The sequence below is a fragment of the Podarcis tiliguerta genome (genome assembly GCF_965153285.1).
Source record: "Podarcis tiliguerta genome assembly, chromosome: 3".
NCBI lineage: Eukaryota > Metazoa > Chordata > Lepidosauria > Squamata > Lacertidae > Podarcis > Podarcis tiliguerta.
In genome coordinates, this window is record NC_139536.1 from 33,116,080 (window position 1) to 33,133,700 (window position 17,621).

Sequence of the window (17,621 nt, forward strand, 5' to 3'; positions counted from 1 at the left end):
TGATGGCTCCCCGGGGTCCCAAGCAGAGGCTTTTTCTCGCCCTACCTGCAGAGTGTGTTCTCTGCCACTATTACAACCTTTTCCAAAGCTTCAGGAATTCACAGTTGGGTAAAGGAGCTGGCTAGTGTGGAAATAACACATATGCTTAGGTTTGTGGGCCAGATTAAATATTGTGCTAAACCAGTGGCCTTTGAGTTCATGTATCATCTCCTTCTCCCCTTGCCTTCCAATGTGGCTGCAATAAGATTGGAAGCTTTCATTTTCATTCTCTATTAACCCCCATTTAGTGTGACTTCCAAAATACAAACTTTCGTTAATCCTAGCTGTGATTGGTTGAAAAAGCCCAGGGTTTTCATAAACCAGTATTTGAAGTTGCCCTGTTTCAAACAAACCACAGCTCAGATTATTAAAAAGTTTCTCAAGGTCAGCTGAAACAACAAGCTGTGGTTAATCAAGAATGGAAATTTCTGCTGTGACCGCATTTGGAAAACTCTGTATAGTTCTGGTCATGACACCTCAAAAAGGGATATTGTAGAGTTGGGAAAGGTTCAGAAGAGGGCAGCTGACATGAACAAGGGGATGGAGTGACGCCCCTATTAATGTCTACTTGTCCTTCTGAAGGCTATGTCCACTTGATAGATGTCTAGGGACTTTTATTGGAATTAAAAAGAGATATAATATTTTTTTTAACATGCCAGAACACACAGTTTAGCAAGCGATAGCAGCGTGTTGCAACAAAATCCTGTGGAGAAGATCCACTGTGTTCTACTACACAAAATGTGGTATATTCCCGGTGCTGTTGACATCCCTGTGTGCACGCCATTGCCAAATACTGTTACTGCTGCTCTTTACTCCTACGGTACATGAAAAACCTAATGGTCACAATTAATCTTTGGGATGCAGGCAGATAAATAATGCAGCAGTAATCTGGGCTACTCCACAAGCCTGGGGGTTGCTGGCTTAGTGCAACGAACTTGTTATTTACATGTCTGACGCATCTAAAATCCAGCTTTGTTTCTCGATTCCACCTGTCAAGATGGAAAATGGAAAGCCAGTCCCCTTGATTGTTGCAGCAGGAGGTGGTGGCAAGGCCTACAGGGACAAAGCATATACATTTCACCAAGAAAAACTGGAGAATGACACATCTGTTCCAGGGCTCAGTGGGAAACCAGGAGCCGCAGGTAAGGAACGTCCACTAACTCACTCCAAGCGCCTTGCCAGGCATAACAAGATGGTTGGCAAAAGCCGTTTGGTTCTGAGCCAAAGAAGCAGCACCCAATGGGCTAGAGCACTGTTTGCCGCATCAGCATCTCCCGCCAGAGAAACAAGCAGTTGCTATAGTTTAAAAAGCAGCAGCTTGTCTCTTCAGCCTGGGAACTGCTGCAGTGACAATTTATCACACAAAGCTCCGGCTGCCCATATGGTTCTCCCCTGTACATTCATATAACTTCTTTGGATCACAGCCATTATCATTAGCAAAGAAGAATAGCTCAGGAGTTATGGGTGTTAGCTTAGAGCCCACAGCTGTCACTTTATTTCCCTGCTGAACCAGAGGGCCTGTATTACCTTGACCAGATCACAAATGTTCATGGCATTTATTAAAAGTGAGCTATTTACCCCTTAATACATTTATGTTGAAATGGTGGTTAAGAAGTAGAAAAGGTACAACTGCTTGACCAGTTCACCCATCATCTATTCTCTCCCCCCCCCCCCCGCACCAAATAATTATTTTTTAACGAGTGGACTGGGAATTCTGCTGCATAATCTGCTGCTTCTCAGAACTCTTGAATATAAATTAATCTCAAACAAGACATAAAGTTGAGATCACTTAACCCAGATTAGCGACCTCTTATATAACATATAACCATCTTCTGTACTTGCAATTAGTAGTTTGGGGAAATTATTTTAATGCCATATTTTCTATGGAATCAGAAAATGGTAGCAATTGCAGACTGATGCCAATCCAAAATAAAATAAAATGGGTTTTTTATTTGACCCTGGAGATTTCGTACAGAATATTTCTTCAAACATTCATTACATACATTGGGAAATCTATCCCTTTTATTATTTTAACCATTGCTATTATAAATTACAAAGGTTAGTCATAACACGTTGCTGGTGCATTTATCTGTGTGGTTTTAAGTTCCATTATTATGCTGTCCGGTACTGATTGTGAGAGTTGAACCAAGATTCAGTATTTGTTCTACATCATTCTAGACTGAAGGAGAATGGATTTATGAACACTTCCAGATGTTCATCCAATTTTTATGTGGTTTATTTTGAGTAGAGCTGAAGAGAATACATTTTTCTGAGAAAACATCAGATATTTTTCTTTCTCAGGCTGCTAGAAAAAGAAGGCCACTTTATTATCCCATAATATTCTCGAGTATTTATTCATTCATTGTGGCAGCCACCATTTATTCCTACCAAAGACCCAGTACATGACAAAGTCTGGCTGTTGTGGACAATGCAAACATCCCCCTCACCCCGAGAGAGAGAGAGGGAAATTTGGTTGCTGCCATTTGCTAATGGTGAGCACAGCCTCCTCACTCCAGAAACTGTCGGATAATTCATGGAAATAGCATCTCTGATTTCTCTACCTGAAAATATGGTGGAGAGTTTTGAGATGCCATTTATGCATAGTTCAATTTTCTAGTATCTGCTGCTTTTTATTAACACCCAATGTTTGCCCTATTATGGCCAGTGTTCTCTCTCTCAGTCTCTCTTAATTGCTAAAAGTACTACCTCAAAAAGGAGATGCCCACCTTACAATACACCTTAGCACCAGCAGGGCTCCTTTGGAAAAAAAAAAAAAAACATTTTATGGATGCTTCCCATTCTTGCCATTTCTGAGGCACTTTCCCCACACAGATCATTAACTTTTTCTGCAGTCTTATTTTGCATATATCCATATGCACCGATATTTACCACAGAGGCTTCTTTTCAGTTCTGTTTCCTTTTTTAAAAATTCTGATGTTTTTATCCTTCTATATCCTTTTCAGACACGGTTCTCCCGGCTTAATAAACCATATTTTGTTTATTTGTTTGTTTGATTGATTCATTTATGAATCACTTCCCATAAAACGTCCTGAGGCTACTTAACAATAAAAACATCAACAATAAGAACCTATTTAAAAGCCATTTAGCTCCAATAGAGATACAGACTGGGATTAAAATCTCCACCTAAAATGTTAGTTGGGGAAAAAAAAGGTCTTCAATAAGCATCAAAAAGATAGTGGTTCTGAAGAGTAGATACCACCACACTAGGACATGTCATTTTAGGGCAGGGCGTTTAATTTTTAAACATTTATTCAGTGAGGGGTCTTAAAAATATGTTTTTCAGTGTGATGAATTCAAATCTGCTATTATTATTTGTGACTGGACAACATTTGGCTTGGTAAATCTATGTTTGATTAAAAAGCACATACGCTGCTCTAGGAAAAACCACAGAATTTTAATTTTACCTTCTGAAAAGGTCAGGTAATGCCTATTAATAATTTAGTTTCTCTGCATAAAACATGTCCTACTAAGCATACAACATTACCTTGTAATCATAAAACAACATTAGAAAGTAATGACATCAGTTAATAAGAAATTTAAACAAGAAGTTTCATTAAGTCTTGCTCAGAATGGCTCATGGACATGGACAGCTGCCAATTTGACCCTTGGCCACTGATGCAGCCCTCACATCTCTCATGTGTCTATATTCATGTGCGACATAGCCTGTTTGCTGTTGTTAACCACCTTGAAAGGCTCACTGGGCCAGATTGGTGAGAAGTTTACCTGGCCTTATGGCGTGTGTGATCTGATACCCGTACACTTGATCAGTAGACATATCCTTTATGACATTGTCACTCCATGAAGTAAGAGGCTCCTCAATGGAGAGTTTGGTGAATGAAAGATCAGCTTCAAGTTCTGTCATGGTGTCTAGCATCTTGCCAATGTTACCTGTCCACTTGCTGTCAGACAAGGTCTTCGCATCAAGTGCTGTGATCAAGTGTTGCAGGGGTAACTCATTGGTGTGGAGGGCACAAACCAACCAGATCAGCTTACAACCAAGCTTGGCCTCTACCCAATGCATGTCGCCACCCTCCCAGCCAGTGTTAACATTTGTAGAATCACCTCCAATGGCCTGCAGGCTCTTATCCATGCACTTCTTCGTGAAATCTATGAGATTATTGGCAATAGCTTCTGCTGGTTTTTCTCTCTTTGAGTGAAGCAGTAGAGATCTTTCATCCGGTTCACTGCACACAGAATAATGCTGTTCTGTGGTGTTGATGGGGAACTGCTGATCTGAAATGTATGCTTTCAACCTTTAGTTGTCTCTTTACTGCCGTCCAAGAAGATGCAGTCAATTGCACACTTCGGACAAAGATAATCAAATTCCTGATACAGAGTTATTCTGACTTTTTCTTTGGCCCTTCTTGACTTTATTGTGATCAACTACACCATCCATAAAGGCAGCAGTGGGGATTGCAACTGTGGCACACAGGCCAACTTTATATCTGATGCTCTGCATAGCAACATTATGTATTTCTAATCTGTCTTCTTATTAGAAGTGGAAGGCCTGCTTGGTTTTCCTAATTCCTAACTTCCATCATTTCCATCTTGGGCATCAGCTATTTATTCTTAATTTTCATCAGCAGAGAAAATTATTTCATTTGATGGAATTGAAGCATTCTGCTTATGTTCAGCAAGCTTCCTTCTCTCATCTTGCCGCTTCCGCTATTTGTCTGTTATGCTGAGGAAGATCTGGCAAGCCAGTCTGATGTGGTCCAATAGAACCAGTCTTCTCTCTCTGATCTTTAATGAAAGCAAGTTCCTTCACAGAGATCTTCATCTCCTTAGGGCATGTACAATTAATGTGAGCTTCATCTTTGCAATTAGCATCTGCAGGGCAGCGAAATTCAGAGCATAGGTGGAGGGGAATAGACTTGCATTTGAGGATGTCACAAAGCTTGTCAGGTTTTAAAGTGAAAACCTCTTCGACATCTAGCTTTCCTCTATCAAGACATATGTTTTTGGCCTTCTCCCGGTTCTCTTTGATTTTTTGTAAGATTGTGGCTTGTGAATTTACCGTGGGGTCAACAAAAGAACTGTTTGCTTGTTCCCACTTTTCAAGCACTTTGCAAGACTGGCTGCTAGGTAGTTTCTGACATCCTCATCACTTTGTTCTCTTAGCATTAGCCCATACCCAAGAATGTCTCACAGAGTTGGGAGTTCAAAGGGCAGCAACTCTCTGCCAGTTCCAATTAGTTTGCTAATGTGCATGAATGTCTCCAGCTCTTGTTCTCTTTTTAGAAGCCATTGTAGGTCAATTCCCACTGGTTACAGTATTATATTATTATATTATATTATATTATATTATATTATATTATATTATTACTGCAAGTACTTGGCAATCATTTTTAATTATTATAATACAACTTTTCTCTTTCTTTTAATAAGTTTATTGGAAATTTCCCCAAAATGTTAAAAAGTCAATATATTTATGTAGTTATTTACCAACCCAAACTAAATTATATTAATCCAGCCAAAATAGCTTTTGAATTCCCAAAGGCTTGATTCATCCATCACATGGAACAGACCTCTTGATGAGATGGAATCAAAAACAGAAGATCTCTGTCATTTTTGTAGAACAAGCAGCCTTTCACAATGATAGACTGCTTCCTGCACTCTCTTTAGCCCAGCCATTGGAAATTTTAAAACACTGGTGGAGGAGAATGACTGCTGGCCCAGTTCAAACACTGAGCCAATCAGTGTCTCCAAATGGATCAGAAGCAGAAGTAGACTCCTCCCCCACACATCACAGGTAATGTCACATGTGATGTGGATGCCCCACCTGATTTATGTGATTCTCCATCCTTAAAAGGGAGAGAGATTGCTCAGATAGAGCGCCAATTATGCAGTAGCACAGGGTGTCTGCATCCATGATCTATGTGGTCCAAAACAGAGGGTGCCCACACCCTCTTCCAACCACACAAAGGCTCTCTCTAGAGTGAACTGGGCCTATTCCCTCTCAACTGTATAGTGGATTCCAGCTGGGGGTTGTTGAGATAGGGAAAAGAATATCTAGTGTCAGAACAGCTGCCTCAATATATATGAGGCTTCAGGGAATCTGATCCCTCCCACGGTGGCAGCCAAGAAGCAGATGAACAAGAAGAGTTCTTACCAAGTACTTTGTTCAATATTCACTGAGAGAGAGATATGAAGGAATGCAGTCTCTCTTATATAATGACATTGTTCCGAGTAAAGTCCCACCCCCTCTGTCTCTCCTATTCTACGTCATCCCTGCATCAGCTGATCTGAGTTTTCTGCCTCTGAGCTTTCTATTCTACTACTCTCAACGCCTGCCTGGCCCTGGGGGAGATCTGGAATGCTTTCTAAAGACACTTGAGTCTGTCAGCTCTCGCTCCCCTGGTGTTTCTTCTTCTTGCTGCTCTTCTCCCAATATTTCCCAGCTTCTTCTCTATGCAGCCTCTGAACTATGACCTTCTGCAAACCACTGTTCTAAATCTATACGGTCCTCCTGTTCTTGGGAAGGTTGAGGTGAAGGTCCTCACCATTCCTCCTCAGTCCAGCTCCTGACAATATGCCTCAAAGAGTTCAGGCAGGAAATGGAGTGTGACACAGAAACCAAAGGAATGTCAAACTCTAACATAGGGTTCATTCATTGTAACAGCCCCTGTCCTTTCATTGCTGACCTAGGGTCTGAAACTTTCAAGTTGCCTTCTTTGAGATCCCGTTTTCTAGGTGAATTTTGTGTCTCATGGATCCATTTCTGTGCTGCTTTTCCAAAAGACCCAGTGCAAGAACAATAATCAGGAATATAGAAAGCTGCCCTATAGAAGGTCAGGTTATTATACTATCTAGCCTAGTATTGTCTACTCTGACTGGTAGCAGCCCAGCAGTCTCAGAGGGCTGTTCTCCAGTCCTTCTCATTGGAGGTGGCAGGGCTCAAACCTGGCACATTCTGAACACAAAAGCATGTGCTTTGCAAGTAAGCTTTGGTTTCTCCCCTTTTTAGCCCAACTTCTGGATTAACCTGTCATTTGCGGAGAGGATACTATATGTGTTCCCATATTACTGTTATGATATAAAGAAAGCCTTTGTTAGCCAGTGTTGGACCAAGACATTTTGCTACCTAAAGCAAAAGATGCACTAGATTTGACACTTTAAAGGTCTTGGTGCAGCATTCAGACACAATTTCTGCTTTCATCTGTTTCCTCGTCATCCTGGTACATGGCAGGTCCAGCCCTATTGGCACCATAATGTCATGTTGACCTTCCACAATCCAGCATCAAAGGCATGTGTACACTTTGACTGATACTGCACAAAAACAGGTTTAAGTGTTTCAGGTTTCCATTGAGCCTTCATTGAAAGAGAGGCAATGAATTTCTGGCAACTAACTCCCCCGCTCGTTCGCTCTGATACATACTACTTCAGAGGAAGCTGTAGCTTCAGCCCTGTGTACCTGAAAGAGCATCTCCACCTCCATCATTCAGCTCAGACACTGAGGTCCAGCTCCGAGGATCTTCTGGTGGTTCCCTTACTGTGAGAAGTGAAATTACAGGGAACCAGGCAGAAGGTCTTTTTGGTAGTCACACCCACCCTGTGGCAAAGAGTTAAACAACTATAAAAAATGTTGTAGTCATCTGAAGCAGCCTGTTTTGAGAAGCTTTTAATGTTTGATGTGGTTCTTCCCTCCCTGCCATGCACCTTTCCCTCTGTATTTTTGTAGAAGCCACCCAGAGTGTCTGGGACAACCCAGTCAGATGGGGGAGAGGAGTAAAAGAAATAAATTATTGTTATAGAACTTAAACACTTTTTTAAAAAAGTATATACATAGTATAGATGAGACTTGTGCTCCACAAATTCTGTACTTTCCAGTAAGGAACCTATACCCTAGCTGAGTTTCTCCTGCATTTTATGGATGCAACAGGAACTTACTGGAATCATTTTCCCTTTTGGAGAGCCAGTGTGGTGTAGTGGTTTAGAGCGGTGGACTCGTAATCTGGTGAACCGGGCTCGCTTCCCCACTCCTCCACATGCAGCTGCTGGGTGACCTTGGGATAGTCACACTTCTTTGAAGTCTCTCAGCCCCACTCACCTCACAGAGTGTTTGTTGTGGGGGAGGAAGGGAAAGGAGAATGTTATCTGCTTTGAGACTCCTTCGGGTAGTGATAAAGCGGGATATCAAATCCAAACTCTTCTTCTTCTTTTTGTTGTTAAACTGCAGGTGGTGGAGGTGGCTGGAGTGATAACACTTCCTTCCTCTGGTCGGGAAAATCCTTGCTGGAAGGCGCTACCGGAGGAAAATCCTGCCCCCAGGCCATGAAGAAGTGGGGGTGGGAGACAAGAGGGGGTTTCGGAGGGGGTGGAGGGGGGTGCTCCTCAGGTGGAGGAGGCGGAGGATATATAGGTAAAGTGGCTTCGTGTTCAAGGTGTCCCTTCCCCTCCCTTAGTGCTAATGCTCAGCAAAATTTTGCTGAGACAAAATTTCCCTATACCTGGCATATCTCTATTTGCATCAATAGCTATCTGTATATTTGAATGTCATGTAGTGCTAAGTGTTGACACATGGGGGGTCTGAGAATCTGCATGGCCAAGGTTGTACCAATCTATTCATTGCTATAATGGGGCCCCTTTTTGGAATTCTGGGCATCCCGATTCATATTTGCCCCGTACCCCAAAGCTTCTAGCCCTCATGCCTATAGAAAAAGAGTTTAAAGGTGTGCTAAAGGATCAGAGGGCAGAGAGGAGGTAGTCTGAAGGGCTTCAGCTGGTTACATGGAAGGTGCTTCTGCAGCTTTCAGACCTCATTACGAGCACACTTAATTTCCCTGCACAATGCCCCTGGTCTTCTTTTCTCTCCTTGTTTTTTGGTCTGGGTTTTTGTTTTTTTACTTCTTTAAAAAAGCAAATTATTCCATGAAATCGAGTTGTGCAGCATTGAACTGCACAACTTATGCAGATTGGTCTTGTTTATTTAGAATATGACGTTTAGTATTTCCAGCTATAGATGCTGATGAGGTGGGAGGCTTGTGTAGCATTCTTGACCCCCTGTGTATATGTTGCCTTTTAATGCTAGATGAACATTAACATGATGCAAGCTCTATTTAGGTGTTACTTGCCTAGAGGGTCAACACGAGGACAAAGGGGCTGTGCTTTTGGCTCCACCCTGCTATTGCACAACTCCTTCTGGCTTCCTACCTGTTCAGGGCAAGTGGGCTTTCTGCTGCACTAGCGCAGGCTCCCAACACGATTTAGAACCCTGATCATACAGGGTTCTAGATCACACAGAGAACTTGCATAAGTACTGCACACTTCCAGCTGCATACATTTGCCCTGGATACATGCAGAGCCAGAGAGAGTTGCACAATGACAGGGGTGCCCCTATCCATTTTTATGGGGGGGGTATGGTGTTTAGCTTGGCATTGATTGACTTGGCATCAAGTATCTGCAATTTACACTGCAGCTGTGCCAAACTGCTCTGGTACTTATTAGCCTATGCACCAGTTAATGCTGTTGGCATAGTGCATGTTGAATAACTCTTGGCAAAAGCAACCAAAAGCACCAGTCCTGCACAGTGGGAAGGTCTTTCAAAAGGACATGCCATCAGCCTTCAAGATCTTGCTGTGAATTTTGAATATGATGGTGTCCTCTTGATGTTTTGTGTCTATGAATGATGAAATAGTAGCAGGAGGCATTTGGTGTGCTTTATGGCATCAAGGTACTTTTGCCTGAAGGCTGTTGTGCTACAAATATGCATTGGCTTTGATCTCTAGAGGCACTGACCTCTCAAGACAAGGCAAGTGATTCAGTCTTCACAATCAGTCCTTGACTCCATTGCAGATGGTTGCCAGTTGCCAGAGAAGTCAATTGCAACAGCAGTATTGAAGGCCTATTATGACAGCTGTCAGAGCCTAAAATTCAAATCACTGAGTGGACAATAATTTTCACTACCTGTCTTTCAATATTTTGGGCCATCCTGAATCTTCTCATCTGTGGTGGTCTCTTGCACCTTATGCTATTAGTTTCCTATTTGGGTACAACATGTGATGGATGTGGTGTCAGCTGTGGAGAAATCACCATGAGGTAATTTTGTTTTATGCATGCTGGTTGGTTATTTGAATGCTGGCACATCTCAGATACATGTTGGATGTTCTAAATCCTGGGAAACGTGAAATGTTGTTTAGACCAGAATGTGGCATGTCTTGCTCTCGACACATGGCTGAGAGGTACTGAAGCATTCAGATGATCCCTCATGCAAGAACAAAAATCTTCTTGTGGTGACTCCATCCTATTGTTTGCCACTTCAAAATGGTTGGGGGGAACCCACCTATATGTGTGAGAACTCTGGAGGAAGCAAATGATAGCTGATTTCAAAATCTTACTGAACTGCATGTGTATTATATATGCTGCTTCTGAAAAATAGAATTGAAAATAACCTTGTACGATTATTTAAATTTTCAAATGTGTTTTCCTCTTCATTTCCTGCCTTTCTTCAGAGGAGATTCAAATTAAATAGCACTCTTGGTAGTGGTAGATTGATTGGTTATTTGGTTTAGGCAAGCTTAAGAATGGGCAACAAGAAAGGAATCTATACTGTACATGGTAATAACCAGGATCTGCATGACAGGAATAGCAAATGTGGTGCATTCCAGATGTTGTGCTTCAGCTCCAATCATCCCTGATCACTGGTCATTCTTGCTGGGGCTGATGGGAGTTGGAGCCCAACCATCTCTGGAGAGCATCACCTTGGCTATACCTGGTGCATGGCATCTGCCAAGATGAGCTACCATAGACTCAACACGATAAAAGAGAAAACCTGTCTGATTATTGCTACACCTTGAACAGCAGTTTGACTTTTGCACACGCCAGCATTTTCAATCTGTCACTCAAACAACGTGAAGATTTTTATTTATTTCATTAAAATTATACACCACTTGATTGTCACAAATCAACAACCTGAAAGCAGTTTACCATCCCCTACAATTGTAATATTTTTGCTCAATGGATCTCCCCAGGATTGTGCTCATTTGCATCATTCAAACCGCTTATTAAACTGAAATTCTTGAAATGACCCAGTAGTCACTTAATATTTTGCCAGATGATTGTCCTTTTTTCTGCCAGATGTTCTTTATTTTGTAGAGTTGGTAATTAGTATTTTTCCTTTACCTGCTGTAGTAATACATACCAGAAGGGTAGCCATGCTAGTCTGCTGCAGAAAACAACAACCATGTCTTATATCCTGACTAAGTTAGTTGAACTTCATTCCCATTGAAATCAACGGGGGCTTTAGACATGATCAATTTGCCCAGTGATTTCAGTGGAACCAAAGTTCAACTAACTTAATCTGGCTCTGTCCCAAAGGGTTTTGTAGCACCTTAAAGGAACACAAATATTGTGGCACAAACTATTGGGGGTTAGAGCCCACTTCATGAGATGCACTCCCACTGGTAAGCAATTGGCATAGCACAATCAGTTGTGTAAAAAAAATAAAAATGCCTAAAAATGGCAGCGACTTTCCATAGTGTGCTAGCCCCTCCAAGTTCTGTACAGTTGAAATTCTTCAGAGTCAGATTTACTAATGAATTCCAGCTCGGCATATTATTGCTGGAATCCATCTTGAAAAGTACTTGGGAAAATGGCAGCTCTGATGTCTTACTATTGAATGTCCTGAGAGATAAAAATGGCCCCCTACTCTTTACTGAGTGTTCCCATTTTTTAAATTTTCAGAGACTTAGTTGTGTTAATCTGTTGCCGCAAAAACAAAGAGCCTTGTGCTACTTTGAAGTCTAACACATTTTCTTACGACGTGTGCTTTTGTGGACTAGAGCCCAGGTCGTCAGATGCATGGGGTAGATCCTAAATATATGGAGAGATTTCCCACAGGATCCCTTCCAACTCTACAATTCTGTGATTCGATGATTCTATTATTTCCTTTCCGTATGACTAAATATGGTGCCTTCCAAAAGAAAAAATCACACTGATCTGATGATGTGGCCTATAGCCCACAAAAGCTTATGCCATAACAAAATATGTAAACCTTGTCAAGTGCAACAAGACTCTCTGTCATTTTACAAGTGTTGTTTGTGCCCATTCTCTTGCATAGAAAAGAGATTAAATGAGAGTGGGACAGTCAGGAATGGATCACAGCCATGTCTTTGATTCTGTATTCATTTGTCCTCTGTGTGGAACTGTGATAGATCTTCAACAGTCTCTTGTATTGCTTGGCTTTGGGGGCTAAAGTTTGCTAAAATGTGGTGTGTGTATTTTTCTTCTCTCTGTACTCAGGGTATATATATCTACTTACCCACATCTGATGAAGTGGAATCTGGGGCCACAAAAGCTTATGCTACTATATATTAGTTAGTCTTTAAGGTGCCACAAGACTCTTTGTTGTTTTTTTATATGTGTTGTGGTGTTTTTTTCTTCTAAAACCTTGGCATCACAATGATATTTTAAGGTGTTTTCATGTTTTCTGTAGGTGGCAATGCAGCAGAAAACAATGACCCTGAGATGGATGGAGAAGATGGTGTATCTTTTATTAATAATTATTATGGTTCATTGTACACCCCTGCATTAAAAGGTATTTTAATCAGCCAGCGAGAGTGGTTGTTATGATGTATTTGTAAAATATCTGAATACTTTTGTAGGGGTATATTAGATTGAATATGGGCAACATGTCTGGAATAGTCTGAAAGTTCTTAAGGTGCTAAATTGGGCGTGGCGAAAGCCTTTAAAGAAGACAATAACTTGTACATACCTCAGGCCAAACAACAGCAGATCTTGTTCTTGACATAACATTGCGTTTCTTTTCTTGAATCAGTGAGTCCAGAAGTTTGTATGTGAAGCTGTCTTCCCTTTACACACACACCCATCTTACTCTGCAATGATGAGGGAAGAGATTCAGAGTGAGGAGGCTGCTGTAATAGAGATCATATTGGGGTAGTCACTTGCTTTCAGCCCCCCCCCCCAAAAAAAAAATTTACCTCAGAGGAACTCGTCTGGAAGGCAGCCAAGACAGAGAATTGTTTTTTAACTGAAAAGTAATTTAAAGGAAAGATGAAAAGGCTATATAGACCCAATGAGTAAACACGACTGATGTATTTTGAAGACTGTCAGGCAAAATTTTGCGACTATTGCTATAATCTCTAGTTTTCCGCCTTCTAGTAAACTGGACGATTCCAAACTAGAAGTACTGGGCATTCTTCTAGGCAATGGGGTAATAACATTTGTACGAACATCTTGATAATAGGCTGCCTAATACACAATAGCAAAGGCCCCTCAGCTCATTCCACCTCAGGTCAGCTGGTAGTCTACCATTGTCTTGCTTACAAATCTTTTATGGGTATGCCTGTGCCCTGTTTTGGGTGATTTAGATCACAAATTAGTAATATTTCTTTCATCCGTTCCCTAGTGACAGATGGGCATGGCGAAGTCGAAATCAAAGTGCATGTGAACTGTAGCCACTGTGATCACGATATGTGCCACATTGATATGAAGACACAGGAGGTTATTTGCATATGTGTTTTCGGGTATGTGTTGGCTGATGATGGTGTCTCTTGCATAGGTAAGAAGCTGGACAGGGAAGGCCTCCTTTAGCTCAGATGGGAAGCAAGGTTGTGCTACTGGCCGCCGCACTGATTTCGCACCATCTTCTGGGCTTCTTCACCATTCCTTCTCTTGTGTGTTGAGCAGAAGTTTGAAGAGGGAGGCAGCTGTGCCTGTGAAGGTTCCTCCATGTGACTGGGAGCTCTGCGCCCATTGGTGATTCCGTGGAGGAGCCTCCATGAGACGTTTCCCCCTTCAGACCTATTCTCATTGCATAGGAGTGGAGCTGAGAGGGGAGTGGGTGGGCATGTCGTTGGGGGCAGGGCCAGCAGCACAGCCCCATATCCCTTTCGTAATATGAACCTGTTGCATGTGGTCAATGTGTGTGGGGCGGGGTGAGTTTTCAAATGTATACTTGTTCTATAAAACTCTTCAATCTGCAGCTGGGCTGCAAATCATCAAAAAATCCTCAAGAAGGTTAGATTAACCATTGTGCTACGTACGTTACCTCTACTGTGGTGCAATTATTTGACATTATTTGAAAATATCTCAGTATGAGAGTGTACCTATTCTGCTTCCTGCAGTGGGTTCCTTTAAAATTCTCTACCTGTCATAATATTATGTCCCCTCACAGCCTATATGCCACTTGCTAAAATTTCACTTCATTTCATCAGTGCTGTCCAGTGAAATCAGCCTCTGCTTCTGAATTCTTGTGCTCAGTGCTAATTTTCTAGAAAAAGAGGCACCAGAAGTCACCATGAATGCCTCCCTTGTTGTCTTGTAATGGCCATGGTGCCCACCTGAGAGGTGAAGGAACTGAGTTCCAGTGAGTTCTGGATGAAAAATAACCCTGCTTGTGCTCCCAACACTGTATAATAAGCCAATAAGCTCCTAAGATACCACAGCGAACTTTGCCTTCCCGCCACATGGCTCTGTATTTTGTCTCCGCCCCTCCCATTCATTCCATCTGCTATCTTTACATTGTGCAGAAAGCAGGGTGAACCTCTGCTGCAATCAGCTCTCCTGGATCTGTGACCCTCCAATGGCCCGTTGTTCCACTTTCCTCAATTAAGATCAAGCCATTGAAACAGATGGTTTCCTATCAGGAAATTAACATTGGCACTCAATGGATATGAAAGAAAAGCCATAAAAACTGAGAGGGAGAAAATGTTCAATTGGCAGGCCCAAAATGCAAAGCAGCTGCCAGTTTCAGCTCTGAGTTAAATTAGATAATACAGCAGTGGAAGTGGAAGATTGTTCACTATTTTTTATTTTTATTTTTTTTAAAAAAAAATCCCTCCGATTGATGATTGATTGATATTTGTGTACCATCCCATCACATAAAGTTCCCAGGGCGGTTTGCAATAAAACAACAATTTAAATACAAAATAACACAATAGCAACAATAACAGCAGACTTGAGGCAAAATGTCCCATCACCACAGAAGAGGAGGAGGTGGGGGCAGACTCATGTAGGAAGGCAGCAGTGATGAGCAGCACACTCCTGGGGCCCAGATCCGCCACCTGAGTTGACCACTTCGTTTCATGAGCAGGCCAATCCTGAGCTTCGATTTGGATAGCACACCAAGCCAAACCATGGTCTAGCTCAATGTGGCTCAACAGCAGAACGACCAGGCAGGAGTGAAGCAGCAGAGATCTTCTCCCCAGCAGTATGCATGCTCGTGTACCTGCACTGAGCCATGGTTTGGCTTAACCAAACAATTTCATGCATGATACAGTAACAAAGCTGGATTTGCAACTGAATGTGCACTCAGTAGACGCTGCAGCCAATCCCATTCTTGTATGAATTGTGTGTTTTCAAACACCTGTTTGTTGCATTCGCACATTGCATTTTTAGGTATAAGCTTCTTTTTAAAAAACCAAAAGCCTCCTTGTTACACTCCAAAAATGTAATGAATGTATGAAGAGACCTTAATAGTCTATATCTCTTTTAAGGTATTTTGCAACTACCGCAGGCTGCTGAGAACAACTTAATGCCTTCTGTCTTTGCACATCTGTTCCAGCTGAGCCTGTACTGCCTACGAAGAATCCTTCCCTCTCCTTGGTCTTGTCTGTAGTGACATCTGCCCTCGTTGCTGCTCTGATTCTAGCCTTTTCTGGGATCATGATAGGTGAGTTCCTTCTTGACCCAAAACATGCTGAAATCAGCAATACTCACTGAATGTGGTGCATCCTCCGGCCTTAATCACCGGAATGGCATAGCAAGAATGATTGCCGTTGTGACCATTTTAAATGGCTGTTGATACAGCAGAGGAGCCCAGTTATAGAAGTGAGCTTTATCTGGGCTGCAGAATATCCTAGTTTCACATACAACCAACGCAGCACATAGTGGGCTGAATTAAGTGAATGGACTAAATTAAAGGAGTGAGAAATGTATCGATTGGTTGGCTTATTGACTGATGGAGTGATTTATTGCAGTCCTCAGGTTTTTTAAAAGTTATTAATAGCACACATGTTGTGTTCTGGCTGTCTCCTTATAGATTAGTTAAGTAGGCTGTTTGTATATGACCTGTGTTAAAATCCCGCTTCAGCTAGAAAATCACTTGAGCAGGCTTTGGCAAATTGCTATAATTCTCCCACCCCATCCGGTTTATCCCTGCCTCTGCTTCCCTAAAAGGCTCTCTTTTGTCTCTCTGGGTCAAATTATAGACGGCTAAACATTCTTGGGTATGGACCATTCCTTCTGCATTCTGCGAAGTGCCATGAACATTGATGGTGCGATCATAATCGCTATCATTATCATTACTTCAAAGATATTGGTGTGTATGTTCAGATCACACCCCTGGATGATGCTAGTTGGCGGGTGATGCCAGTTTTCCTCACAGTTAAAAGTGCAAAAACAACAACAACAAATGCATCCTTCAAATACATTGTGCTGTTTGCAATCTTTAAAAAATAATCCTGCAAAGAAGGCCAGCACTATAGTACACTGTATTGTATACAGGGCTTCAGCCTAAGGTCCAGCTCCAAGGGCCTTCTGGCAGTTCCCTCATTGCAAGAAGTGAAGTTACATAGAACCAGGCAGAGGGCCTTCTTGGTAGTGGCACCCGCCCTGTGGAACACCATCCTGCCAGATGTCAAAGAGATAAACAAGTATACGACCTTCCGTAGACAATTGAAGGCTGGGAAGCTTTTAAAGTCTGGTGCATCATATGTTTTTTATATTCTGTTGGAAGCCACCCAGAGTGGCTGGGGCAACCCAATCAGATGGGCTGAGTACAATAAAGTTATTATTATTGCTATTATAGATGGGGAGTTGAGGGTGAGAGAGAGTATCTGGCCTAAGGCCATCTAGTTGAGTTCATCACAGTAATGAGATTTGGTCTTGCTTCTAGGGACTAGATAAGGAACCTCTAGGACTAGATCTAGGACCTAGGACCTAGACAGCATCTTAAAAATCAGAAACATCACCTTGCCAACAAAGGTCCGTATAGTTAAAGCTATGGTTTTCCCAGTAGTGATGTATGGAAGTGAGAGCTGGGCCATAAAAGAAGGCTGATCGCCGAAGAATTGATGCTTTTGAATTATGGTGCTGGAGGAGACTCTTGAGAGTCCCATGGACTGCAAGAAGATCAAACCTATCCATTCTGAAGGAAATCAGCCCTCAGTGCTCACTAGAAGGACAGATCCTGAAGCTAATGCTCCAATACTTTGGCCACCTCATGAGAAGAGAGGACTCCCTGGAAAAGACCCTGATGTTGGGAAAGATTGAGGTCACAAGGAGAAGGGGACGACAGAGGATGAGATGGTTGGATAGTGTTCTTGAAGCTACCAGTATGAGTTTGACCAAACTGCGGGAGGCAGTGGAAGACAGGGGTACCTGGCCTGCTCTGGTCCATGGAGTCACGAAGAGTTGGACACAACTAAACAACTAAGCAACAACAAGGACTAGATCAGGCCCACAAGCAACCAAATGGCCATTCGTCATCTTAACAAACCAACTAATCAAGCACACATTAAATTTCATTACTTTGTTAAAAATTACAAAGAAGCTGCATGTTTGTGTTGCAGGACTAATTTCCCCTCTTGGACACACACATC

At 42.1% G+C, this 17,621-nt stretch overlaps 1 protein-coding gene across 3 annotated transcripts in view; it reads left to right on the forward strand.

The window, feature by feature from the left end:
* The window catches only part of ALK (ALK receptor tyrosine kinase), a 564,868-nt gene that overhangs the window by 514,677 nt on the left and 32,570 nt on the right, over positions 1 to 17,621 (forward strand). The window contains exons 15-19 of one of the 3 annotated variants that reach the window (XM_083434390.1): positions 1,037 to 1,181; positions 8,240 to 8,422; positions 12,494 to 12,595; positions 13,427 to 13,579; positions 15,584 to 15,691. In XM_083434390.1, the coding sequence (XP_083290516.1) occupies positions 1,037 to 1,181; positions 8,240 to 8,422; positions 12,494 to 12,595; positions 13,427 to 13,579; positions 15,584 to 15,691 (691 nt within the window). Of the gene's footprint in view, positions 1 to 1,036; positions 1,182 to 8,239; positions 8,423 to 12,493; positions 12,596 to 13,426; positions 13,580 to 15,583; positions 15,692 to 17,621 lie in introns of those variants that run through there. The other 2 variants (XM_083434391.1, XM_083434392.1) reach the window with 2 other exon arrangements.